Here is a 22,708-nt window from a genome sequence, read left to right as displayed (position 1 = left end):
ATAAGAAAAGTGAAACTCTTTTAAAAGTCAACTAATTACTAGAATAAGAAAATCAAAATAAAAATATTAGGAAATTAATATACAATCCATAAAAGGAATGTTAAACTATGGGTGTTAATGTTAGTAGAAAATATGAGTCAAATGTATGGATCTTGTATTATGCAGTGCACACAGGGTCGTGCAAGCAAATTAGGGGGCTACCAATGATTCATGGGATATGCATCCTTCCTCGAAATGCAAGCAAATTCAGTCTCCAATACGTGCCTCCATGTCCAAGCACTAAATTTTCCTAGAAAAGATGGAACCACCCCCGAGTAGAAAACCAGGAGCAAAACTTAGAAGAAACAATTTTGTCACCAGAAATGGCCATTTCTGTGTCCAAGAAGAGATCTAGACTACCCAAAAAGGCAGAAGCAGAAGAACTTGGTTCCTTCATTTCAGTTCTATCCAAACTTCTATGTAGAATCCCTGCGGTGCTTCTCGTTTTAGTCCTTCTCTTCCTATGGTCTTCTTCCACCACCATTATCTCCGGGAACATTGTCCACGTGTGCGTGTCTTCCCGGAGGCTTAACAACCTCTACTGCCTCTCTGCTGGAACCCAACCTAATTTTGAAATCCCAGTTTCGATCGTCCACAATACTTCTAGTAGTACTAGTACTACTCCAGAGATGGTGGATGTTTTTGTTGAAAACCCGGTTCCAATTGCAGATAACAGCACTGGAAATGAAAGAGATGAGGTTGAGAATGCTGTTAAGATAGTTGAAGAGCAGCTTCGGGCACATCGATCCTGGACGGCAAATGGGAATACTGGTGACTGCAATGGGAGGGGGGTGTTTGTGTATGATCTGCCACCAAAGTTCAATAAAGAGTTGGTGGATCACTGTTATGATATGATTCCATGGATGGACTTCTGTAAATATTTGAGCAACGAGGCGTTGGGAGAGCCGATACTGAAGCTTGGAAAGGGATGGCACCAGACTCATCAGTATTCTCTGGAACCAATATTTCATTCCAGGGTTTTGAAGCATCCTTGTAGGGTTTACAATCAGAATGAAGCAAAGCTCTTCTATGTCCCATTCTATGGTGGACTAGACATCCTGCGATGGCACTTCAAGAATGTTTCCAGTGATGTCAAGGACACCTTGGGGTTAGAACTCATACAGTGGCTTGAGTCTCAGCAGCCATGGATTCGAAATTCAGGTAAGGACCATGTGTTTGTTTTAGGCAAAATCTCTTGGGATTTCAGGAGGAATAACAAAATTTCATGGGGGACTAGATTTCTAGAGCTTGATCAAATGCAGAACCCAATAAAGCTCTTGATAGAGAGACAACCATGGCATATGAACGACATTGGCATCCCACATCCTACTCACTTCCACCCCCATTCAGACGACGATATCATCACATGGCAGCTCAAAATCATGCGGTCCAAGCGCAAAAACCTAGTGAGTTTTGCAGGCGCTGCAAGGCCAGGTGCACCAGAAAACATAAGGTCGATACTGATCAAACAGTGCACTTCATCAGATACCGGAAAATGCCAGTTTCTGAACTGCGATTCAGGTGATTGTCGTCAGCCTGAATCTATCATTGAGCTGTTCATGGAGTCGGAATTCTGCTTACAGCCTCCTGGAGACAGCCCCACAAGAAAATCAGTATTTGACTCTCTGGTATCAGGCTGCATCCCAGTTCTGTTCGATTCATTCACAGCATACTACCAGTATCCATGGCATTTACCAGAGGATCATACCAGGTATTCAGTGTTCATAGACCAAGAAGATGTGAGATCAATGAAGATGAATGTGGTGGAGAGGCTGATGAAGGTTTCAGTGAGGGAAAGAGAGGACATGAGGAGATACATTGTGTATGAACTGTTGCCTGGATTGGTGTATGGAGATTCAAGTTCTGAGTTTGACAAGTTCCAGGATGCATTTTCCATCAGCATGAACAACCTTCTCGAAAGGATCAGCAGATTGGATTCAACTTCTGTAAATTAATGGGGTTTCTTATGCAACACACAAGGGCAATCCCAAATCATTTTTTTGCACCATTAATTACAATTTTATGAAACAAATTATAATAAATTTTTTATGATTAAGAGTTTTACCAATATGAACTTTGTAACCCATCAAATTTTTTTTTCAAAAAATTCCATTCACATTCTCTTTGACAAATGAAGAAGAAGAAAGTCCATATCAAAGGTTCATATCCAGTACTTTTTTTTTTCTTTTTTTCTTTTTTAATTTGTGTCTCAAATTCGTTCATATGACTCAAGTTCAACTCGTATTTGAATACCCACAAGCCCAAATCTGTTTCCATTGTATTTCAACAATGAACAGTGTGAAAACATCTTAGCCTTCAAATATGGAAACTTCCAGAATTCCACTTAGAAATGAAAAGCTGCAACCGTCATCGTTGAATGACAGTACCATTTCTACATTTCTTCTGATCAAATCCATCCCAGCCGTCCATCAAGCATATTCCACCGAAACCATATCTGTGATCCATTAGTCTCCACGTTTATTCGCCACGTGTGAGCCCCATCCCTTGACGTGTAAGGTTGGGCTTTGTCTTCTTTCTCTATATATTTTCCCGACCCTGCTTCATTTTGTTTAAATGCTTTGTGTTTCAGCTCCTCTTCTTGGAAGAAATTCTCGCCTAGTGAAGCCTTTTTTTTCTAATTTGAAGCAATCCCTTCTGTTTTCTTCACGCGTTCGTTTTTTCTCTTTGTGTTTTCCGTCTACCCAAACAGGGGTTTCCAGTTATTCGTCCCACCCAATCTATCAGAGACAGAGTGGTCTGCTTTACTACCAGCCTTTGAGATCAAATCACACCATGGCAAGCCAATCCAGTCCGCAATCAGTCCACAGCTTCACCGTTAAGGTAATATTCTACATGGGTTTATTGGGGTTTCGTTTAATTGATGAAATTGTTTCTCCTCACCCACTGTTTGATCGAATTGCTATCTTCTGTGGCTCAAGAAAACAAAACCCTCCCCTCATCAGGGCCTGAAATTTTCGTCGCAAAAATTTTGTGCGTTTTTTTTTTTATTGGTCATTTTCTCAGCATCCAAACGGAGAGCACAGTAACCCTAAGGTCTCACTTTTTAGAAAAACATGAGGGCTCAACTATTTATACTCTTTGGAGGCATAAGAAAGTGGAAAAATGATTAACTTTTAGATCCTCGAGAATCGCTTAATTGAATTAACCAAGTGTTCATTTTTCTTCAAGGGAAATTTTGGGTTACTGATTGCTTGTTCTAAGTTTCGTTTGGGCATTTGGTTTTTAGTTTTGTTGATTTTGTTAAACCTTTATGTCCTCGTTACTTGCAGGATGCTAGGGGAAATGATGTTGATCTTAGCATCTACAAGGGAAAAGCCCTCTTGATTGTCAATGTTGCATCACAATGGTACAGTATAGATTCTCATCTGTTTTATTGCTTCATGTTTTGGAAATTTTGGTTTGTATGAGTGGAAAATTACTTTGATGAATATCTATTTAATTCAATTTTTCTGAAATGATGTCTGATTTATTTTTTTCATTATGACTGTATTTGGAGTTTAATCATTTGTTTTTGATGCAGTGGCTTGACCAATTCAAACTACACAGAGCTGCATCAGTTGTATGAGAAATACAAAGATCAAGGTTGTGTTTCATACCTATTTTTAGGCTCTTATTGTTTGTCCATGTAGCACAAATATTTGTGTGTGTGAATGAAGTCCTTGGCATTTATCAATCAAGTTCAAGGGCAAAAGGCCTTGGATGCAGCTGGTTGATTTTTCCTTTTGTATGAGTGCAGGTTTGGAGATTTTGGCATTCCCATGCAATCAGTTTGGAGCACAGGAACCTGGGAGTAATGAAGAGATAGAAAAGTTTGTTTGCACTCGCTTTAAGGCTGAGTATCCCATCTTTGATAAGGTAGGCATTGCGCAGGACTTCAATTTGAATTTCTTTAATTTGAGACATCTCTTCTCTTGCATATTTGTGGTAGTCTGCCATAATGTTAATAAATGTGAGTGGATCTGAACTTATAAAAAGGGGTGCTTGTTTCACCATTATTGTTTATTAGGGAGCTTGCAAATTTCAAACCTCGAGATCTTATTCTTCATTACAAGTTAAGTGGATTTTAGATTCAATTACTCATCAGCTTGCAACTTCTAAGCATTGTGCATGGACAATGCTATAACTGAAGGCCATTGTCTAGATTTTGTCATCATGTGATCGACGTTTATCAGCATGAAGTTTTATATGTAAGACTCTATGTGATATTATTAACTAGGAGGCTATATTATAAATCTGATCCAACTGTGCAGAACAAGAAAGATACCTTCATTTGCACTCTTTCTTTTCCCTTTTCTGTGTGTGTTATGCCATATTTAAGAGCAAATGATGGTTTTTTTTAACTCTATTTCACCAGCCTTCTTTAAATCAAGTTTCTATGTTAAACCAAATTCAAAGCACAATCCAATTCAGCTGAGTTGGCAAGTCAAAGCCTCATTCCTTTGTAGGAATATATCACAGTGGTTTAGATTGTTATCCCTCTGGTAGCTCAATTGGTAGACACACCTGCTCAGGAAAGGGAGGCCCTGGCCTTTCCCAATAAATGCTCCTTTCAGGAATGGGCAGAATAAGGGTCCCAGGATTGTTTTGATTAAGACTCCCTGAGTTGTCTCTGTGGTGGGAATTAGGGTTTTGGAGGACTGAGTCAAATACATGGGAAAGTGTTCAATTGATATGTAGGCGTGAAAAAAATGAAAATGCAAGCCAGTAGTTGGCATTAAACTTTAGGTGATTGTTCCAGCCATGATAAATCTTTGCACACAAATATGCATTAGTGCTCTTGATGTCATCCCTAAGATGGTGTGATGCAAGCAATACATCTATCTCCTCACATTGCTGTTTCATGAGTCAGTGACATTCTATGACAACCTTCAATTTTTGCTCTCAATTTAGATTGATGTGAATGGCGATAGTGCTGCTCCACTGTACAAGTTTCTGAAGTCAAGCAAAGGTGGACTCTTTGGTGACAACATCAAATGGAATTTCTCCAAGTTCCTGGTGGACAAAGATGGCAAAGTTGTTGACCGCTATGCACCCACAACTTCTCCCCTTAGCATCGAGGTAAAAGCCATTCTTCCCTGTTAGTCAGTATTGAGTCTTGAACAGTGAGTTTGAGTTTGTGATAACTGACCCAGATGAGTTTTGTTATTTCTTTGCAGAAGGACATAAAGAAACTGCTCGGAATCTCATAAGTGCTGCATCAGCTCTCTTTAACAAATAAATAAGAACCCGATGAAGATGTTTCTGTAATAAGCACCATGATGAGGGTGTTTTCAGGATGTTTTATGTTCACGTACTACAGTTGTGTTTGATAAGAGTAGTGTTTTGCTTGAATAAAGATCAGATGGTTATTATTAACTATAACATACCCAATCTCATTACCATGGATTTGTTCACGTTTTGAAGATCTAGTAATTGTTGCCATATCAACTCAGGTTCTTGGCTTGATCTTGGCGAATTCAAAAGTGAAATGATCATGCTGCCTCCTACAGTAAGCCATTACATGGTTTATAACTTTTGTTCTGGGTCCACTTGGAGTCCCATCAAGTGGTGATGGGATGTTTTGTATCTAATAAATGGAATTATTATCTTTTTATCATATTTAATCACAGCTCATCACGTCCAGAGTTGGTAAATGCAAGTGGCCATATTCTAAATCTCCTCCCTTGGGTTACAAAAAGACAAAGAAAAAAATATTATTTTGTGGGCTATATTTAATTAATGGGCTTAAAAAATTGATTTGACATAAGTTTAATTAATATTGAATGGCTATAGAATAATAAGATGAACAAGAAGGGTGATCATTGCGTGTGTATCTTAATTACCTGCAGCCCTCCCTCCCCCTAAGATTCTTGTCCTTAAAGATCGCACCCTAGAGCTGCAGAGTTGAAATCCAAATTGAATTCCCACAAACCACAGCTACTGCAGCAGAGTACAGCATCAGAGGGGTTGAAAAGTGTTCACCTCCCACAGAGTCAAAACATCACACAATGTCGAAGCAAATACAGCAGGGCCCAGAATCAATCTATGACTTCACCGTTAAGGTCTGTTTCTTCCTTGTATCTAAAATTGATTATTTCATTTGATGTGGGTTTGAGTTATTTTCCTGTTTTCCCTTTGTTTGTTCTTCGATATGAGGTCCACTGTCAAGGTCTTGAATGCCTTTTGACATGGATGATGGTTTCACACCCATCCGCGAAGTGGGTTTCTTCTCTTTCTGTGACTGACTGAAGAAGGGTTTCTTGGGTACTTCTTTCTTTAGCTTAGCTATGAGGAATGTCCTTCAATTCTTTTTGCTACAGTGTCTTATATATCTTTTTCCCCTCGCCTTTAAAGAAAATTCTTGTAGGTTCATGTTTCATGCTGTGTATGTAACATTGCAAGAGTATTCTAGCTGAATATTTCTCTTTGGAATCACATGTATCGATCTATTTTCTATTGTGTTTTCTTTTGCTTGCAGGATGCTGAGGGAAAGAGTGTGAATCTGAGCATTTACAAGGGGAAAGTCCTACTGATTGTCAATGTTGCCTCCAAATGGTATACCCCATCTCTTTCTGCTTCATCATTGTTCATCTTTTGTTATGATTTTGTTTCGAATTGAAATTTATTTTAAAGTGCATTTGCGAGTGATTTTAGAAAGCATTTCTAGTATTTTTAACACTTGAATGATAAAAAATTTCAAGTATTAGAAATATTAAAAGCGCTTCCTAGAATTAACTACCAAACAAGCTCTTAATTGGGTATCAGAATATCAAACTGTAGTGGTTCTCAAATCGGGTAAAATCAGTTCGTATATACAATTTAGGGGTCATCCATTTTCATTTTCCTAACCATTGAAATCTTCTTGATGGTACTTACACCATCAAAATGCTGGTTTGTTTTTGTTTTTATTGTTTGGGCAATTGTGGCAGTGGATTAACCAACTCAAATTACACAGAGCTGAATCAGTTATACGAGAAGTACAAAGATCAAGGTTTGCAATTTGAACTTTCTCATTGCCTTTCCATGCTTATTATTTTAACTATCATCATCAGCATACTTAAAAAATTCATAATTGAGGTGAAAAGAATTTTGTTTTATTTTATTTTATTTATTAGAAACAAAATTTCATTGAATCATATAAGAAAGTTAAACAAAGGAGGATGATTTCTTTCCAGAGACAAGCTGTACTAAAGCTGCTGAATATGATCAAGGAGGAAAAAAATAGAATGAAATTCAAGACAGTTTCTTCCTTAGTGAATGGGGGCAAAAAGAAAATTATTGAGATGATGTCCATAAGTGTCTGTGAAGCATCTGGAACATGTCTTCTACCTTATTTGTACACAGAATAAAAACTGTTCTACTGGCTATACAAGCGTCAAATTAGCTAGAAGTTTACTCCAGCAATCTAGTTCTATAAGACCTTCTTGGTTTAACAAGTTAAGGATTCCTTTTCTGTTCTCATTGCAGGCCTAGAGATATTGGCATTTCCATGCAATCAATTTGGAGAGGAGGAACCGGGAAGTAATGAACAGATCTTAGAGTTTGTGTGCACTCGCTTCAAATCAGAATTCCCGGTCTTTGACAAGGTAATAGAAAGCATAGGACTATGTTGCATTTTATTCTGTCACATTAGTTGGTCATAATGCAATGTTAATTATTGTAGACTATAAGCACAAAAAAGTTTCTGCTGTTTTTGTTTATTTTTCCCTTTTTTCCTTTTAAAAGCAGACAATTCACAAAATTTGAGCAGCTAACTTGCCATTTCAAACAGCGCTTGGCACTCTTAAGATTATTCACATGATTGCCTTCGAATAAATGCCTCTAGATATGTGTAGACCAGTCATGTGTCATGCTTCCGATTTTTGTTAATAAGCGCACTGTTTTTTGTGGATATAAGTGAGACTTAATGAACATATGCAGCAGTGATTGTCACAGCCATTCTATTTCTGTTCCCATTTTGAATCTGACTTGCTTGACCTTCAAGTTAGTAGTAGTAAACCAAGAGAACAACCACAGCTTTTGCCCTCTGGTGCCAACGGCGACAATTCATTGTCGGTTTGAAAGCTCATATGTTACCGTTTCATTGTGAACTGTCTGGGATTATATTTTAACCAAATCCATGTGGTGTTCTTATATTAGATTGACGTAAATGGCGAAAATGCTGCTCCACTGTACAAGTTCTTAAAGTCAGGAAAATGGGGAATCTTTGGGGATGATATCCAGTGGAACTTTGGCAAATTCCTGGTTGACAAAAATGGGAAAATTGTTGATCGTTATTACCCAACAACTTCCCCTCTCACCGTTGAGGTAAAACCCACACACATGATTCTCAAAGTTCATTTTGGTTTTTGCTTCCTTTCTGTTTCTTGATATCAGTCTTTTGGATTTGTGAAACTATGGCAGAATGATGTAAAGAAGTTGTTGGAGGTGTCTTAAATTCTGAGAAATGAAGAGCTTATTAGTATCATAGCAGATATCAAGCTCCTCATGTTTGCTTACCCTGTTTGTGTGTGCACCTGACCCTTGGACGAAGTTGAACTTGGATGATATTATGTTTAAAGATGACTCCCTTTGTTTCTCTGGTGTAATCAAATCATCCGTTTTTTTTCCCTTTTGGTTTTCTCAAGAAACTGAAACAGAATTATGTTCATACTTATGATCCTGTTCAGTATTTGGGTTTTCAATGGATTCTCCAACAATCATCTGAACTTGGTGAAGCCTTAGTTTGTGTCCCAACCCAGCAAAACCAGGTCTTATTCATTAATGTCAAGAGGGTCCAAGCCAATATTGGCAGTAGATGATGATTCAGATGCAGTGTAGGGATGACAAATGCTTAGAGGCTGATTACAGCCAGAGTCCTATCTGTTCAGCCAAAGAGGAATATGCAAATGGTTCAGCTGGTTCAGTGTGGGTGGACCTGAGCTAAAGCTTTGAGTTTAAGCAAAGCGGGATCACACCAAGCAGAGAATGAATCTAGGGATGCCTGAACTCACAAGATACGACTAAGTCAATCAAGCAGATGGTAATCTGATGAACAAAACCTTATGATTTTTAGAATTCCAATCCTGATTTGTTAAGGCTTTGTTCAGGTTTGATAATCATGGCAACAATCAAACCGCCACCACTTGAGACCTAGCATCAAGCAGCTTAGTTCAAAGATACACTTGAAGAAGTGGCATAAATGAAGTAAAAGCTTGCTTCAAAGGAATGCTGTAAGCGATTATTCAAGAGGAAATATAGGGAAATCACATTCAACTGCAATGAGAATTTCCAGAGACTAAAAATGAGAATATGGGTTACAACAGAATCTCAAAACCTAAAGTCAAGCACCCCCAATCATTTCATTTTGAAAAGAAGTTCAAATTGAACATAAAATTAACTATGGTACCTTGTCCTCCCAACTACCAGAAAATTTTCTATATAGTTACCATTGTTGCCCCAGAACCTAAAAATGATAACCTCTGTTACAAAATATGTTGGCACAAACTCTTTTATCTACCAGTGGGCAAACAAGTCGGGTTCAGAGTTACAGCATGATTGATATACAACACGTATATACAGAAGTGCCGTGTCTAAATGCCATCAAATTGTCATCCACGTGTCAAGTCAATATCAGTGTGGGGGTTCCTCAGGTCTACCTGTCGTGAACTGGGCCACATGCCCATTGCTGAAATAGGTGCGAAATGTTGACCAAGAGGAACACTTGATGGAGCAGCCGACTCGCTTGGCTGAAGCCCTGAGTTTTGATCACCTTTAGGCTCATCCCCATTTTTGTTCTTTGTCTTAGAACCGCCATAAACAAAGCTACACGCTACCACCTGCAACAAGTGATAATTATCAAAAACTGGTGCTGTCTCTCAAAGCGGGGCTTCCCTGATATTCATATGACCCAAGCACCAACCACCAGTCTCCCACAACATTGATCAAGAATGCCAAAAAAGTCCCCTCTCCGAACACAACCACATGCCCACAAAATCATACACAAGCAATTTTTAAGGCCTAACTGCTTTACCATGGCCAATTTTTCTTTTGGACACAACTAAAATTGACGGGGTCCAATGCAAAAATGTCTAGTTGATTGCAATAAGATATTAGCAGAAAATGGTATGGTCCCAAATTGGAATCAAGCTCCAACAAGAACATTAGTTTGGAGATTTGAGAAATGGTGAATAGCAAATCAAATAGACAAAAAAATTGATAACATTACCCTCAAAAAGCACATGGTGGAGGTGTTAAGAAAATACCTGAACTGGACTTGCAGCTATAAGCATCCCTCCAACTCCACCCCCAATTACATGACCATCAGGACTACAAAGGGAAACACTTATACCACCAATTCGGTTGCGGGGGCCACCAGTTTCAGCAGGCAAATACGAACCTGATAAACATAAAATCTCGAAACGGCCCTAGACAGAAAGCCCAAGGGGTTCTCTCAGCAACAGAATATGGGAAGGCAAAACCAAGATAAATGACTAAAAGTTTCTTCCATAATAGAAAAGAAATTCCATCAAGAATCAAATAAAATTTAGAAGACATCATTCACCATATCAGTATTGGCAACAATAATAACCTCTATCAAGACCAACTCAAGCTCAAAAAGGAGATATACACTAATGCTTAACAATTAAATACAAAAAGGACAATCCAATACTTGAGATGAATAATGGTTGCAAAAGTGATTTCCTCATTTCATGGTGACTGTCTTTCAACCTGTGTTGTCTGGAGATCTCTTTTGAATTATAGTGTCATCATATGAGACGTTTCATTTTATAAGCAGAATTGTATTAATAAAGAAAAGTGCATATACAGGGGGAAGTATATAAAAGGAAGACCACTCAATAACATTTTCTTTAATGGGAGCTCTTAATAATCTAATTTTAGATGGATGATGAACCACAAAAATAACATAAGGCTTAGATTGTATTAATCCTTCAGTCAAGGATAAAAGCATCCTACTGGTTAGAAGTACCAAAACGAATCCAAAGCATGTCTAAGCTTTTCCAAATCAAACATCAGGATTGCATCTCGCATCCTAAGCTGATCTGAACAGCTCTTGGAAAAGGTGCTGCCCCCTGTTTTAGGAAGAAACATGAACCAAAAAAATTCCCAAACGCTTAACAGACAGTAAATTGTTCACAATCTCCAGGAATGAGCATGTGAGTCAGTTATGCCACTCACAGCAGCTGTTAGACGCCCACAATGTGCTGTGAATCACCCCATACCTACTAAGGGTAATCTCTACTTTACTCCACTAACAGATAAACACTAAATGTCATTTCATATCTGTTAAACTACTAATTTGACCCAAAAACTTAAGTTATTAGGTAATGAACCAACAATATATACCAAACCTAGCTTTTGGGTTAATTGATAATTAACATGGTATTAGAGCCCTTATGTCAAGGGTTCATAAATTCAAACCTCACCACTTATTTATTTTCTGCATTTATTGAGCCTATGTGCAAGCCCAAACCAAGATGCCTTTCAGGCAGGATAGCAATGCTTTAGCCAAAGTTGGCTTGATACATATTGTTGGTTAATTACCTAACAGACTAGCTTTTGGGTCAAATTGATAGTTTAATAACATTAAACTACCCCAATTACTTATGGCACAAGGGAGTGAAGGAGGGTATCTCCAAGGATACAAGGTGCAAAAAAGATGGATTCAAATAACAAAATGCAAGAATACCTAAAATGCATGAGGGATAAACAATTAACCAAGTAAAACAAGAAACATCAATTAAGCATGCAGGAAACATGACAAGCTAAATGAGCATATTTATTAAAACAAATCCAGCATACATGAAACAACAGCAAACATAATCCTATAATTAGACTAGCATGCATGAGCTAATCAAAACTAGCCATATATGAAAATCAAAGAAAATAATAACAAGCTGAAAGGAAGATAGAGCCAAGGAGCATAATATAATAGCAAGCAAAATTGCATACTAACCAGCATAATTAAAGCAGATAACACAAGATTACAACTAATTTAGAATATAAATGCAATGATTAAAAAACCAATAAAGCATGGCCTGTAAAAAGACAAAATGCACAAAGTGATACCAACCTTCTTAAGCATGGAAATAACTACATTGGTGCCATGAAATGAAGACATAGCAGTCAAAAAAAGTTATTTTTTTAATTTCTTTACAAAGAAAAGGAGAGGAATGCTTTAATTTCATTGTCCATGTGGGATGGCAACTCTCTCTTCTCACTGTAACCAGAAACACCCAACCCTGATATCTCATTATTATTAACCTGTTATTGGACTCACTAGACCTACAGCAGAGAACTAAACCAAATAACTTAAAGCTGGTCAGGTTGGATTTGTTCTCAAGTTGATCGGTCCCAACTTGCAACCTTACTTACAGCAATCCATCCCTTAAATCATCTGAAAGCCACCTTAAGAATCCTTGTTTCTACCTAAAGAGACCGCAAGGTAAACACTTGGCCAAACTTTCACTCACCAAAATCGACCATTCTGCTTTCACCTTCATCATTGTGTAACAACAACCACCAGTATCATCAAAACCAGAAACCAATTGACCTGAACCATATTTATTATCCCTGGAGCCATCATCTCTTCTTAGCCATCTTTGATTGTCTCAAGCGCCGTCACCTCTCCATTTATGCAAACTAGCCATAGAATGCAACCATTCTCATTAAAAGCCTAACCCATTATTCTTTGCCACCCACAATTCCCCAGAGCCCCTATTTCTATTTAATCACATAATCAAAGTAGTCTTATTCATTAATTAATCCTCACAGCACCCATGGTATATAACCATAGGTGGACCTATTGCTTATCCACTAACTTTGCTCCTGGACTAAAAGGAGATTCAAACTCAAGAGGCCCAGCTAAGCACAATAATCATTCACCCTCCACTCAAATCCTAAACTCAAGCACAACCTTGAACCAAAAATCCATTTCTCCTCAGAAAATTACAAACCCAAAAGGTCAACTCCAATTCCTAAATACTAACATAATCTGCAGACCCTAGCCTAAATCTAACCTTAAAGAGTCAATGAATTGAAATGAATCAAAAGTTATCTAAGCCTGGTCTCAATTAAAACCCCTCAGACACTCCCCCTTTTAAATCATTCAACTGGAACAAGCTATTCTATGGGGTTTTGTTTCATTTATTTCATTTATGTCTTACAATAATCACATTTGTACACCTGAAGTTTAGTTGCATTTTAATCAGTTTTGTCATAACTCCATGCATACTTAGCCCGGTACCATATTAGTCAGTTTCCTTATAATCTTACATATTCACAATTTACACATAGACATTGAAAAATGCGGTGGTACCTGGCCAGTAGTGTTAGCCTATAACATTCCTGGATTGTGGAATGACATAAACATGGCATCACTAACCATGATCTACCAGAATGCATGGACAACAATTGCATTAAGCTCATTTAGTTGTTTTTTTTTTTTTGATAAACAAGCAGAGAAACTCTTGAAAGAGTACATATGAAAGGGAGCGCATGCTAAGTCTAGCTCAATTAGTTGTTAAACAGTATCAGTTCATTAAATATTACTAGTTTTTTTTTTTTTGATAAGTAAAAACAAAACATGTATTAAAAAGAGAAACAGCAAAAAAGCACCCCAAAGTACCATTAAATATTACCAGTTAATGCAAACGGAAACAACAGCAGCCTTCATGTACAAATTTCAGGACAAAAATTCTTAAGGATTCAGATAGAGTTTCACAGAGAAGGCAAGACGTTATAACTTATTCTGAAAATACCAAGAGATTGTTGGGAAGGAGGGGGGAGAGGCAGGAAAGAAACAAACAGAGAGAGAGAGATTAGGAGTTTCAACCTCATATGTAACAGTGCCACTGGAAGATGTAGGCTGACGTAAAGTTACTGCAGAGACCGTACCACTGGCTGACAAAATGCACAGAGCCCTTGGCCTTTGTTGTGAAAATGATAATATTCTTGTTGCAATGTCCTGAAAAAGAATGCAAACACAATCATATCAAAAGGGAATCATGCCTTTGAGCATGACATACAACATTTTTCTCTATAGGATTTATTTAGAAAACTTTATCAAAACATGAAAGTTCATCAAACTATATAACTAGCAAATTTACATCAAGTTCTAGGCAGAGCCATTTCAGGGCTAGTAAAACTGAAGTTTTTAATCCTCAGTAGCAACATTCTCTTTTTTGCCCAACTTCCTATTAAAGCTTTTTTTTTTTTAATACTGCTTACAAATCCATCCGGCATCAAGTTGTTTATGTCTTCATAAATCAACTCCATAACTCCAATATACACTCAATCTACACAATAAACTTACTGACCACAAATCAGTTGGTATATGGCATACCTCTCCAACTGCCATGCTGATGACATGTGGTGCAAAAGCCAGTCCAGCAGAACTGTTCATCCATTCACCTAGCAGAAACCAGTAACATTTAAAATCCAAAGTAAATTTATAATAAACAACATCCATTAACAGACTTCAGCTACTTGAGCAAGAAACACAAATTATAAATATGTAAATACACACACACACACATATATAAGGCATCCCTCTTTCCTTTCCTGGTATCACCACTCTAAAGATCAAATGGAGACCACCAGAAATCTTTATAGCAAGCATGAAACAAGTTCTACTCAAGAAGTCATTGCAATTGACTTCCATTTGATCACCCAAGTTTGAAAACTTCTGAGTAGGTTTAGAACATGTTCATATTATTGCTTTTTGCTATAGCAAGCATGAATCATGTTTCACTCTAGAAGCCATTGCCATTGCCTTCCATATAATCACCTGAATCTCACAACCACTAATTAGTTTACAAAATAGTCATACTATTTCTTTGTGTTTCCACAACTACTGAGTAGGCTTACAAAATATTCGGATTATGCAGAATGTAAACACTCATGATTAACAATCTTAAACAATGGAATTTCAGAAGAATAACAAAACTGACCAGAGTTGGTCCCTGGAATATGAATGAAATCCATTGAATAGGCGGATGATGGGTTGACAAAAATTATCAATACATGAAGAAAAATTAGCAACCAGAAGTAACATCATGGTACACATAGTACTGAATGGAATATAATTAATCAGTTCAAGCTGATGTTAGAATCCTGCATTGCCCCATGGACAATGTAGAATATGCATGATGCGTTATGACTATAGAACAACCACGAAAATAATTCTAGAGAACAGATATTCATATAATTAATTAACTAAATTAATACTGGGACATACAAAACAAGGTTAGATTCAATAAGAAAAATTACCAAGAGTAGCCAATTGTTGCTTCCTTCCAGTACCAGGTGGCCGACCCCTACCCCGTTTCTGCGTCGGGGTAACCGACCCAGATCCAAGTGAAGGACGAGCAGACATGGGAGACAGTCCCAAAGACACATTCCCATCGGGACCATATTTCCGGGGTCTCCCTCTTTTCCTCTTTACGGGCTCAGCCGGTGGTACTCCAGAGGGCACAGCCATGTTAAACCCATGAGGAAAATTGGTCTGTGAATGATCTACTGAAAATGTCTGTCCAACGGAATTGTTTCTAACATTCGATTGAACTGGAATCCCAGGGTTTGATAAGGGCCTGAACCCAGGCGGTGCATGTAACCCCCCGGAGTGTATACCAGACCCAGACAATGAAGCAGACCCAACAACCCCTCTATGTATATAATATGGTGGTGACCCAGATAAGGCCATGGCTTCTCTTCCATCCATGCATTTACTAAGTAAAAATAGCCACTCCCAAAAAAAGAAAAGAAAAAAAATACCCTTATTCTCAAAGCCTCTCTAACCCTAAATCTACAAAAGAACCAATGATTCCATAAACCACCCTAAGGCAAAAACACAAAGAGAAATTCCAAACTAGGGTTTCAGAATACCTTTTCCTTAAATGTTAAACAAAGAAAATACTCCAGCTTGAGACCCCTCTATCTCAAACCCCAAACCGCAGGAGAACCAGAGACGGCCAGAAAACACACCTAATAGAAATTTCCAAAAACTAGGGTTTAACAAGGGTTTTGCTCTAAATGTGTAACAGCTTATAATGAAAAAAGAAACAAAAACAAAAACAGTCAAACCCAGACTACAATGGAGAACAAACCAATGCTGAAACCCTAAAAACCGACATTAGGTTCATCAAAAGAGAGCAGAAGAAAAAAAAAAAAAGGAAAAACCCAGATGGGGAAATGGGAGTGGGAAGTGGAAGAGGTGTGAAAGAGGTGGGAAAAGGACAAAGAAGTGAATAGAAAAATGGGGAGGGCTTTTGAATTAAAGGTGGAAAAAGAGAAGTCCTCTTTCTTTATTGTTTGGGGAGTGAGTTTGGGGTTGGGGTGAGAGAGTTTCTGACTAGGGGAGAAAGGAGGGTATAATAGTAGCAGTACTCCAGAGTGATGCCATTGGAGGAGTGACAGTCCTATGTGTGCCCTACCAAACATGTCCTTATCAGTTTGCTATTTCTTAGGGCAGTGAGCCCACTTCTTTTTCTCCCTTTACATCTATACACATTGCACAAAGACTTTGCGATGAGTTTGCTTTAAGATGGAAACAGTGAGAGTGAGAGAGAGAAAAGCGTAGTGTCGTGGATTATGGCGAGAAGCAAACAAAATTCAAACAGCAAAAGAAAAAAGAAAAGGCAAAAAAAATATAAAGAAAAGATACATTTTGCCGAACACGAGGGCAGGTGGCGTCATCCTACATTCATAAACGACGTCGTTTAGCCGAGAAATAGTCTTTGCCTTGGAAGTTGGGACTTGTGGATTCTCCCAAAGTTGGACTTTTATTCTATTCTGAAAATGAAAGATAAATATCAAACCCAGTTGAAAATCATTATCAAATTACATATCCTATATAAAAAAAATTAAAAATAAATTAATTAATTAAATTAAAGTTCCCACTTTCAATTTGTTTACATGCCTAGACTACTTTCAACTTCTCTTTTGCCAACTTTTTTCTTAAATATACATTTGGGTATGCTTCAAAAATTGGATTTAAATTGAGTGCCAAGAGAGATTCTCAAACAGTTCTTGAAGGACAAATGAATCTGAATATTCTTCAAAATATTCTTTGCAATCTGTTGGGAGTACCCAAACAACTCCCCAATAATTCAAGGGAAAATTCAAGACCATTGATTTGGTGCTTAATAAAAGCCTCGTTGATAGCCCTGTGATACGAGAGCAAGATATAAAATAATGAAATATGAAATTTGGTAGATGCTCCCACCACCGGTATGCAATTTCTTTGATGGTTGGTGACTCTGTCTAGAACCTCCTGTTCATCTATGAATACTTTGGGAAGCTATTCCATTATAAGAAAGACATTGGAATGAAGCTGTTATGGAAAGCTAAAGTGGTAGGCAGTATAAAGAATTTTTTCTTTTCGGAAAGGAGCCAACATGAGAAAACAGGTTTGAATATTCATATGTTACACAATCAAGCCTACTAATCCAATACAACTATACCAAACAAGAAGGGCTGAATTCTGCCACTCCTCGCCCATAGGCTGAAGGAGCATGATCCATATAGATTTGATTAGTAAGATTGGAGGAGCTCCACTCCAAAAATACCAAAAAATTTGCCTTCCTTCTTCAAAAGGTGGAGATTGATGCACTTCCATCCTTCAGGTAGGTGATGACTACAGCTCTAGCTCATCCATAGCTCTGCTTCCATACTCCATCTGCAAAAAGGTGAACAACTGGGGGTTTAATATCATCAGATTGAGCGAACCCTGGCCTACTCTTTCATTATGAAAACTTGGAAGCAACCTATCTATGGTAGCAAGGAAATTATCCCTTATAGATTCTAAAGCAACCCATATTTGCAGAGGCAGTGAGTGTGTGTGTGTTGGAGATGCATAAAGGGAGAGGGCATTACAGAGGAAGATCTAAAGCAACCCATCAGTCAGACACTTGTGTTCGAAAAACTCGTATTTAGATGTAATGTCAGTGACGGTGATGTTCAGTATTTCCTCCTCCAATGTCTCTGATGCAAGTTGCCCTTCCAATTCTTGAATTTTAGATTGAATTTCCTCCATCTGAACCTTCTTCAACTCCAAAGCTTTCTTTATAGATTCCACCCTCTGCATGCTCTTTCTCTTTGAATCTTTGAGGTTTATCGAATTCACTGCCTGAACCAGTTCATCAAGTCGCTGATGAAGCCACTTTACATTCAAGTTCACGCGTTCAGCGTCTTTTACAGCAGAATAGAAGGATTTCAAGTGATGCTGTTTGAGCTCATTGAATTGGATGTTTTGAAGATCCTGAACAACCTTACATATGCCTTCTAAAACAGGCGTCCGCATGTAATCTGATTCGAGCTGGCAATCCTTTGCAATGTCGCCATGCTTGTTGATGATGGCTTGCAGTGTCATAGACAGGCTTGGACTCACGAAGTAAGAGCCTACTTTTACCGTCTTTGTGTCGTTGGCACAGTTGCTTCCACCCATATTTGAGATGTCATCAGAGGGATACACCTTCTTGAGAAAGGGCACATCCATAATCAGGCTTTGCTGTTGGATTGGGCTGCCACTACACCCATCTTCATGGCCACACGGAGAAACCAGATGATCGTTTCCCATTTCTACTTCTCTTTTGGCTGGAAGAGGAAGTAGAATAAGAAGAAAAAGAAGTTAGACTTGGCTACATTACATAGATATCAAAAAATACAATGGACTCAGAAGCAAACCCATACCATATCAGATACAGCACTTAATCAGTTATAGAGTTCCTGTTTTGAGTTGCAGAGTAACGGGGATTGATACATGGTTTGTGTTCATGTTTCTTTAGGTTATGCTTGTCCCGGAAAATTTGAGGAATAATGCAACCGGAAGAAAATAGAGAGGAATTTGGAACAAAAGAAAAATAAAAAATAAATTTAAAGGTAATAAATTATTTTTATATATTATTTTAAACTTATTTCATCTATTTTTATTTTTTGATATAAAAATTAAATAATTTAAAAAGATATAAGTTTTTAACTAATTTTAATTATATTTAATTTTCGTTGATATTTTTCATATAATCAAACATGAGAAAATTGTTTTCCTTAAGGTTGTATTTGATTTTCCGAAAGTATTAAGAAAAGAAAAAAAATGCTAAGGTTATGTTTGGTTTTCAGAAAATTGCGAGCAAAAGAAAATATAGAAAAAATGTATGAAAAAAATAAAAAATAGATTTAAAGCCAATAAATTATTTTTATATGTTTCTTCAAATTCATTTCACTTATTTTCCTTTATGCAAAGATTAAATAACTTTAAAATATATAAATTTCAAAATAATTTTAATAATATTTATTTTTTTTTATATATTTTTTATAATGAAACCAAATATGATAAAATCATTTTATTTAGTAACTTTTTTTTTTTTTTGCATTTTTCTTAAACCAAACATAACCTTATAAAAATGATTTTTGCATACATTGGGTGTCCTATAAAAACAAATACAAAAAAAAATCAAATATAATTAAAACTAATTAAAAACTTATACATTTTTAAATTATTTAATTTTTATATCAATGAATTAAAATAAGCAAAATGAATTTGAAATAACATATAAAAATAATTTTTTGACTTTTATTTTCTTTCCTTTTATTTTTTCTCTTGCATTTTGCCAAACCAAACATAACCTTACCGAATCAACCAAAATTGGAATCCCGGAGAAGTTGTAAGATAAATAATTGGGCATTAGTCTTTCTTTGTATCTTATCAATGTCCTAAGTGGTCTAACAAAAAATTTATCATGTGTCACAGGGTTTGCAAAAAGGAGGATGTCAACCCTCAACAATTTTTAAAAAATTAAAAAGCGGTTATAGCGCATGCGAAAAATACGAGGTTAGTTTTAAATATATAAATTTGATAATTATCAGTTTTTGGTTATTTAAATAAAAATATAATATTTATTATACAAAATGGGAATGATTATACGATAAATAATCAAATATATAAATAAAAATTTATAATTAAATAATAAAGGTTAATTTTAATTAAAAAAAACTAAGAAATAAAATTTAACATAAATAATTAATTTGATAATTAAATAAATAAGTTAGTATAATAGTATGCGTTTGGATGCATTTTCTATATAAAGTCTATATAAAATACAATAATTCTTAGAAATTTACATTGAAAATGTAATGATTTTTAGAAACTAAAAATCTGGAAAGTAATTTTTAAGGATGTAATATAAGTATATACTTTTTATATAAAATTTTCTTTTAAAAAAAAAACCAATGTATCCAAACAAGCTTTATCAATTTTACTTTTTATAAAAAAAAAATTATTTTTAAAAAATTTAAAAAATAAATTTTAAGGATATAAGATAAATTTATACTTATAATAGGATATTTTTTTATTTTTAAAAACAAGAAGTGTATCGAAGCATGCCTTATCGATTTTACATTTTATATAATATTTTTTATATGATAGTTATCAATTTTAAGTCATTTTTTAATGAAATAAAAAGTAAATAGATTTAATATTCCAAAAAATTATGATCATAAAAGAAAATTAAAGAAAAATTAAAATTTTAATTTCAATTATATTTAAATTTTAAAATTTTGTTTTGAGATAATCAAACCCCAAAAATCATGAATTTTCTTTTCTTTATTTATAACGGCCAAACAGTACCCACCAATATTTATCTGAACTGCCGGCAAAGCAAAGCAATTTTCATCCCATTTCCCTCGGTTTCCCCCTCTACCAAACCAAGAGAAAATGCAGGAATCAAAACCATGACTGTATGTATCAGAAAATCATCGAGCCCCTGAATGAAAGATGATAGAGACAGAAGAAAACTTACCCAACTTTTGCCTCCACCCAGACCCAACTGGCCGGCCTCTGCGCCGTTTCAGCGCCATCAACTGCAGTGGCTGAGACGCCATTCCCGAGGATTTGGAGCCATTCTTTTTGGGTCTGCCTCTCGGACTCTTCACCGGCTCTGCAGAGGGCTGGTCAGACTCCATTTCTGGACGCTGCGGAGAAGAAGACATGGAGAAAGAAACCAGAATCTGGGTCAACCAGGACCGAGCACGGAACTCTAAACAGCAGTTGCAGATTGGTTGAACTTAAACCCAAGAAAAACCTTGGATTTCAGAGACCCAACACTCCCAAGAAAACTTGTCAGAAGAAATGTGGAAGGTGTTTTCTTGAGCCCTTCAAAAACCCTGGATTCTGTTTGTCAGGAATGAAAATTCCGAAAAAAAAAATTAAGTATTTAGAGTGTGATTTACAATTTATTTTTAATATAATAAACTTGTTAACATGCAACTCAAACTTAGTTGATTTGGTTTTAATTTTCAAATCAAATTCAAATTAATAACTTTCCTTTTGATTCTCAGCAATTGATACCACATTAACTGAGTTACTTTTCAATCCAATATGTATTCAAAACTTTCCTCAATTTTTTTATTTCTTTCTTGTAATGTAGTTTGTAACGTATTTCGAAATTATATTTGGAGATTTTTTATTTTTTATTTATTTTTTATTTTTTTATTTTTTTATTTCTAGGTTCATCTAGTGTCCTGTAGCAAATAAATTAAATTTTACCATAATAAAAACCCAAGATTCATTCTTTCTTTTTTCCCCACGAATTTTCTTTAAAAAATGGGGAAAACCCTAAATTGTAAAAAAAAAATAAGGATGAAACATAAAAATTCTTTGTTCGGGTATTTACTTCATTGACTAAATCAATAACATATCATGTAAAAAATTTCACAAAGGGATCGTTTGAGACCATGTGAGTATTTAGTAAAGCAATTTATCAAACTTGCTTAGCTTAGGCATCATTGTTTGATGAAATACAGTGAGAGATTATTGAAGTAATAAAATCTAAATATTTATTTTGGTTGAAAATGTTTTAAGTTTCAGGGTAGGGCATTAGTTAATTCAAGGGTTAGGCAAGCAAGAGGGATGACAAAAGTTGTGACTAACAAAAAATGGAAGAAAGAAAATGATTAAGTTAGTCTGTAATAAACTCAAAAATTTAATATTTAGTGACTTAAAAGACAATTTATTATGAATTTTGTTAACCTAAAATACTTTATTCTTATTTTTTAAGTATTAAAGATATTTAATAACATAAAACCTTAACAGTGTGTTTGGGAGTTATTTTAATAAGATCAAAAATGTTTATCATGACTTAGACGTATTTTTCTAAATAAATTTCAAAATCTTAAAAAATGGTTTGAAGTGATTTATGTATTTTTTTTAAACTTATTTGTTGTTATCTATTTTAATGTTAAAACTATTCTCAAAATCAATTGAAATTTATGCATCTTTAAATTAATTAATTTTTATATAAAAAAATTAAAACAAGTGAAATGAGTTTAAAGTAATATATAAAAATAATTTATTGAATTTAAATATATTATTTTTCCCCTTCGCATTTCCCTTCAAATTTTCTAGACCCAAACATAGCTTAATTGATTCTCCAACTAAAGCACTATAGCTTAAAAACACTTACACCAAGCAAGGAACTTGTGAAAAAGAAACAAATGAGAAAAGAGCAAATTTTTAGGATGAAGAGTTGATAAAAATGAGGTTAAAGAATTTTGGCCGATAAAGGCACTAAACTACCTCAAATTAAGAAAAAATATTTCTTTTTATTTATCACCTTGGATTAATTTTGAAGGCGCCAAGGTGAAATGACATTATGTCTAGAGCAGAATGGTTCCA

The 22,708-nt window shown here is 35.8% G+C and overlaps 5 protein-coding genes across 7 annotated transcripts; 3 read left to right on the top strand and 2 right to left on the bottom strand.

Moving 5' to 3' along the window:
• The first annotated feature begins 362 nt into the window (after positions 1 to 362).
• Positions 363 to 1,994, top strand: LOC104881945 (xyloglucan-specific galacturonosyltransferase 1). Its single transcript, XM_010663688.1, has one exon. The coding sequence runs from the start codon at positions 363 to 365 to the stop codon at positions 1,992 to 1,994; it is 1,632 nt and encodes a 543-aa protein (XP_010661990.1).
• A 312-nt stretch (positions 1,995 to 2,306) lies between these two features.
• LOC100259774 (probable phospholipid hydroperoxide glutathione peroxidase) lies at positions 2,307 to 5,419 on the top strand. The gene is made up of 6 exons (XM_010662503.3): positions 2,307 to 2,880; positions 3,330 to 3,406; positions 3,581 to 3,642; positions 3,797 to 3,915; positions 4,951 to 5,118; positions 5,217 to 5,419. The coding sequence occupies exons 1-6, from the start codon at positions 2,614 to 2,616 to the stop codon at positions 5,247 to 5,249; spliced, it is 726 nt and encodes a 241-aa protein (XP_010660805.1). The 5' UTR covers positions 2,307 to 2,613; the 3' UTR covers positions 5,250 to 5,419.
• Positions 5,420 to 5,804: 385 nt separating this feature from the next.
• LOC100254672 (probable glutathione peroxidase 8) lies at positions 5,805 to 8,747 on the top strand. Of its 2 annotated transcripts, none has more exons than XM_002272900.5 (6): positions 5,805 to 6,101; positions 6,518 to 6,594; positions 6,969 to 7,030; positions 7,507 to 7,625; positions 8,179 to 8,346; positions 8,443 to 8,747. In XM_002272900.5, exons 1-6 carry the CDS (start codon positions 6,048 to 6,050, stop codon positions 8,473 to 8,475), a joined length of 513 nt encoding a protein of 170 aa, XP_002272936.1. In that variant the 5' UTR covers positions 5,805 to 6,047; the 3' UTR covers positions 8,476 to 8,747. The 2 variants fall into 2 exon arrangements, with proteins under 2 accessions (XP_002272936.1, XP_059598969.1); XM_059742986.1 differs by having other exon boundaries at positions 5,839 to 6,303; positions 6,407 to 6,594.
• A 515-nt stretch (positions 8,748 to 9,262) lies between these two features.
• On the bottom strand, positions 9,263 to 16,639 carry LOC100249560 (AT-hook motif nuclear-localized protein 5). The gene is made up of 5 exons (XM_002273025.4): positions 15,310 to 16,639; positions 14,384 to 14,451; positions 13,874 to 14,005; positions 10,284 to 10,445; positions 9,263 to 9,857 (listed from the first exon to the last, which is right to left on the bottom strand). The coding sequence occupies exons 1-5, from the start codon at positions 15,758 to 15,760 to the stop codon at positions 9,630 to 9,632; spliced, it is 1,041 nt and encodes a 346-aa protein (XP_002273061.1). The 5' UTR covers positions 15,761 to 16,639; the 3' UTR covers positions 9,263 to 9,629.
• A 732-nt stretch (positions 16,640 to 17,371) lies between these two features.
• On the bottom strand, positions 17,372 to 21,287 carry LOC104881659 (uncharacterized). 2 transcript variants are annotated; one of them, XM_059742979.1, is made up of 3 exons: positions 20,835 to 21,287; positions 17,914 to 18,633; positions 17,372 to 17,716 (listed from the first exon to the last, which is right to left on the bottom strand). In XM_059742979.1, exons 1-2 carry the CDS (start codon positions 21,022 to 21,024, stop codon positions 17,924 to 17,926), a joined length of 900 nt encoding a protein of 299 aa, XP_059598962.1. In that variant the 5' UTR covers positions 21,025 to 21,287; the 3' UTR covers positions 17,372 to 17,716; positions 17,914 to 17,923. The 2 variants fall into 2 exon arrangements, with proteins under 2 accessions (XP_059598962.1, XP_019081734.2); XM_019226189.2 differs by lacking the exon at positions 17,372 to 17,716 and having other exon boundaries at positions 17,757 to 18,633.
• Between the last annotated feature and the right edge of the window lie 1,421 nt (positions 21,288 to 22,708).

This window comes from Vitis vinifera, chromosome 2, assembly GCF_030704535.1.
Source record: "Vitis vinifera cultivar Pinot Noir 40024 chromosome 2, ASM3070453v1".
NCBI lineage: Eukaryota > Viridiplantae > Streptophyta > Magnoliopsida > Vitales > Vitaceae > Vitis > Vitis vinifera.
Note: the sequence above shows the minus strand (reverse complement) of the source record. Positions and strands in the feature narration are given on the sequence as shown.

Coding starts and splice junctions, on each gene's coding strand:
- LOC104881945 (XM_010663688.1), top strand. CDS start 363: ATGGCCATTTCTGTGTCCAAGAAGAGATCTAGACTACCCAAAAAGGCA.
- LOC100259774 (XM_010662503.3), top strand. CDS start 2,614: ATGCTTTGTGTTTCAGCTCCTCTTCTTGGAAGAAATTCTCGCCTAGTG. Junction 3,407..3,580: donor GTCAATGTTGCATCACAATG/GTACAGTATAGA, acceptor TTTTTGATGCAG/TGGCTTGACCAATTCAAACT. Junction 3,643..3,796: donor TGAGAAATACAAAGATCAAG/GTTGTGTTTCAT, acceptor GTATGAGTGCAG/GTTTGGAGATTTTGGCATTC.
- LOC100254672 (XM_002272900.5), top strand. CDS start 6,048: ATGTCGAAGCAAATACAGCAGGGCCCAGAATCAATCTATGACTTCACC. Junction 6,102..6,517: donor TCTATGACTTCACCGTTAAG/GTCTGTTTCTTC, acceptor TTTTGCTTGCAG/GATGCTGAGGGAAAGAGTGT. Junction 7,626..8,178: donor AATTCCCGGTCTTTGACAAG/GTAATAGAAAGC, acceptor TTCTTATATTAG/ATTGACGTAAATGGCGAAAA.
- LOC100249560 (XM_002273025.4), bottom strand. CDS start 15,760: ATGGATGGAAGAGAAGCCATGGCCTTATCTGGGTCACCACCATATTAT. Junction 14,452..15,309: donor GCAACAATTGGCTACTCTTG/GTAATTTTTCTT, acceptor GGTTTCTGCTAG/GTGAATGGATGAACAGTTCT. Junction 10,446..13,873: donor GTGGCACTGTTACATATGAG/GTTGAAACTCCT, acceptor CTTTCTGTCTAG/GGCCGTTTCGAGATTTTATG.
- LOC104881659 (XM_059742979.1), bottom strand. CDS start 21,024: ATGTCTTCTTCTCCGCAGCGTCCAGAAATGGAGTCTGACCAGCCCTCT. Junction 18,634..20,834: donor TGGGTGGAGGCAAAAGTTGG/GTAAGTTTTCTT, acceptor TTCCTCTTCCAG/CCAAAAGAGAAGTAGAAATG.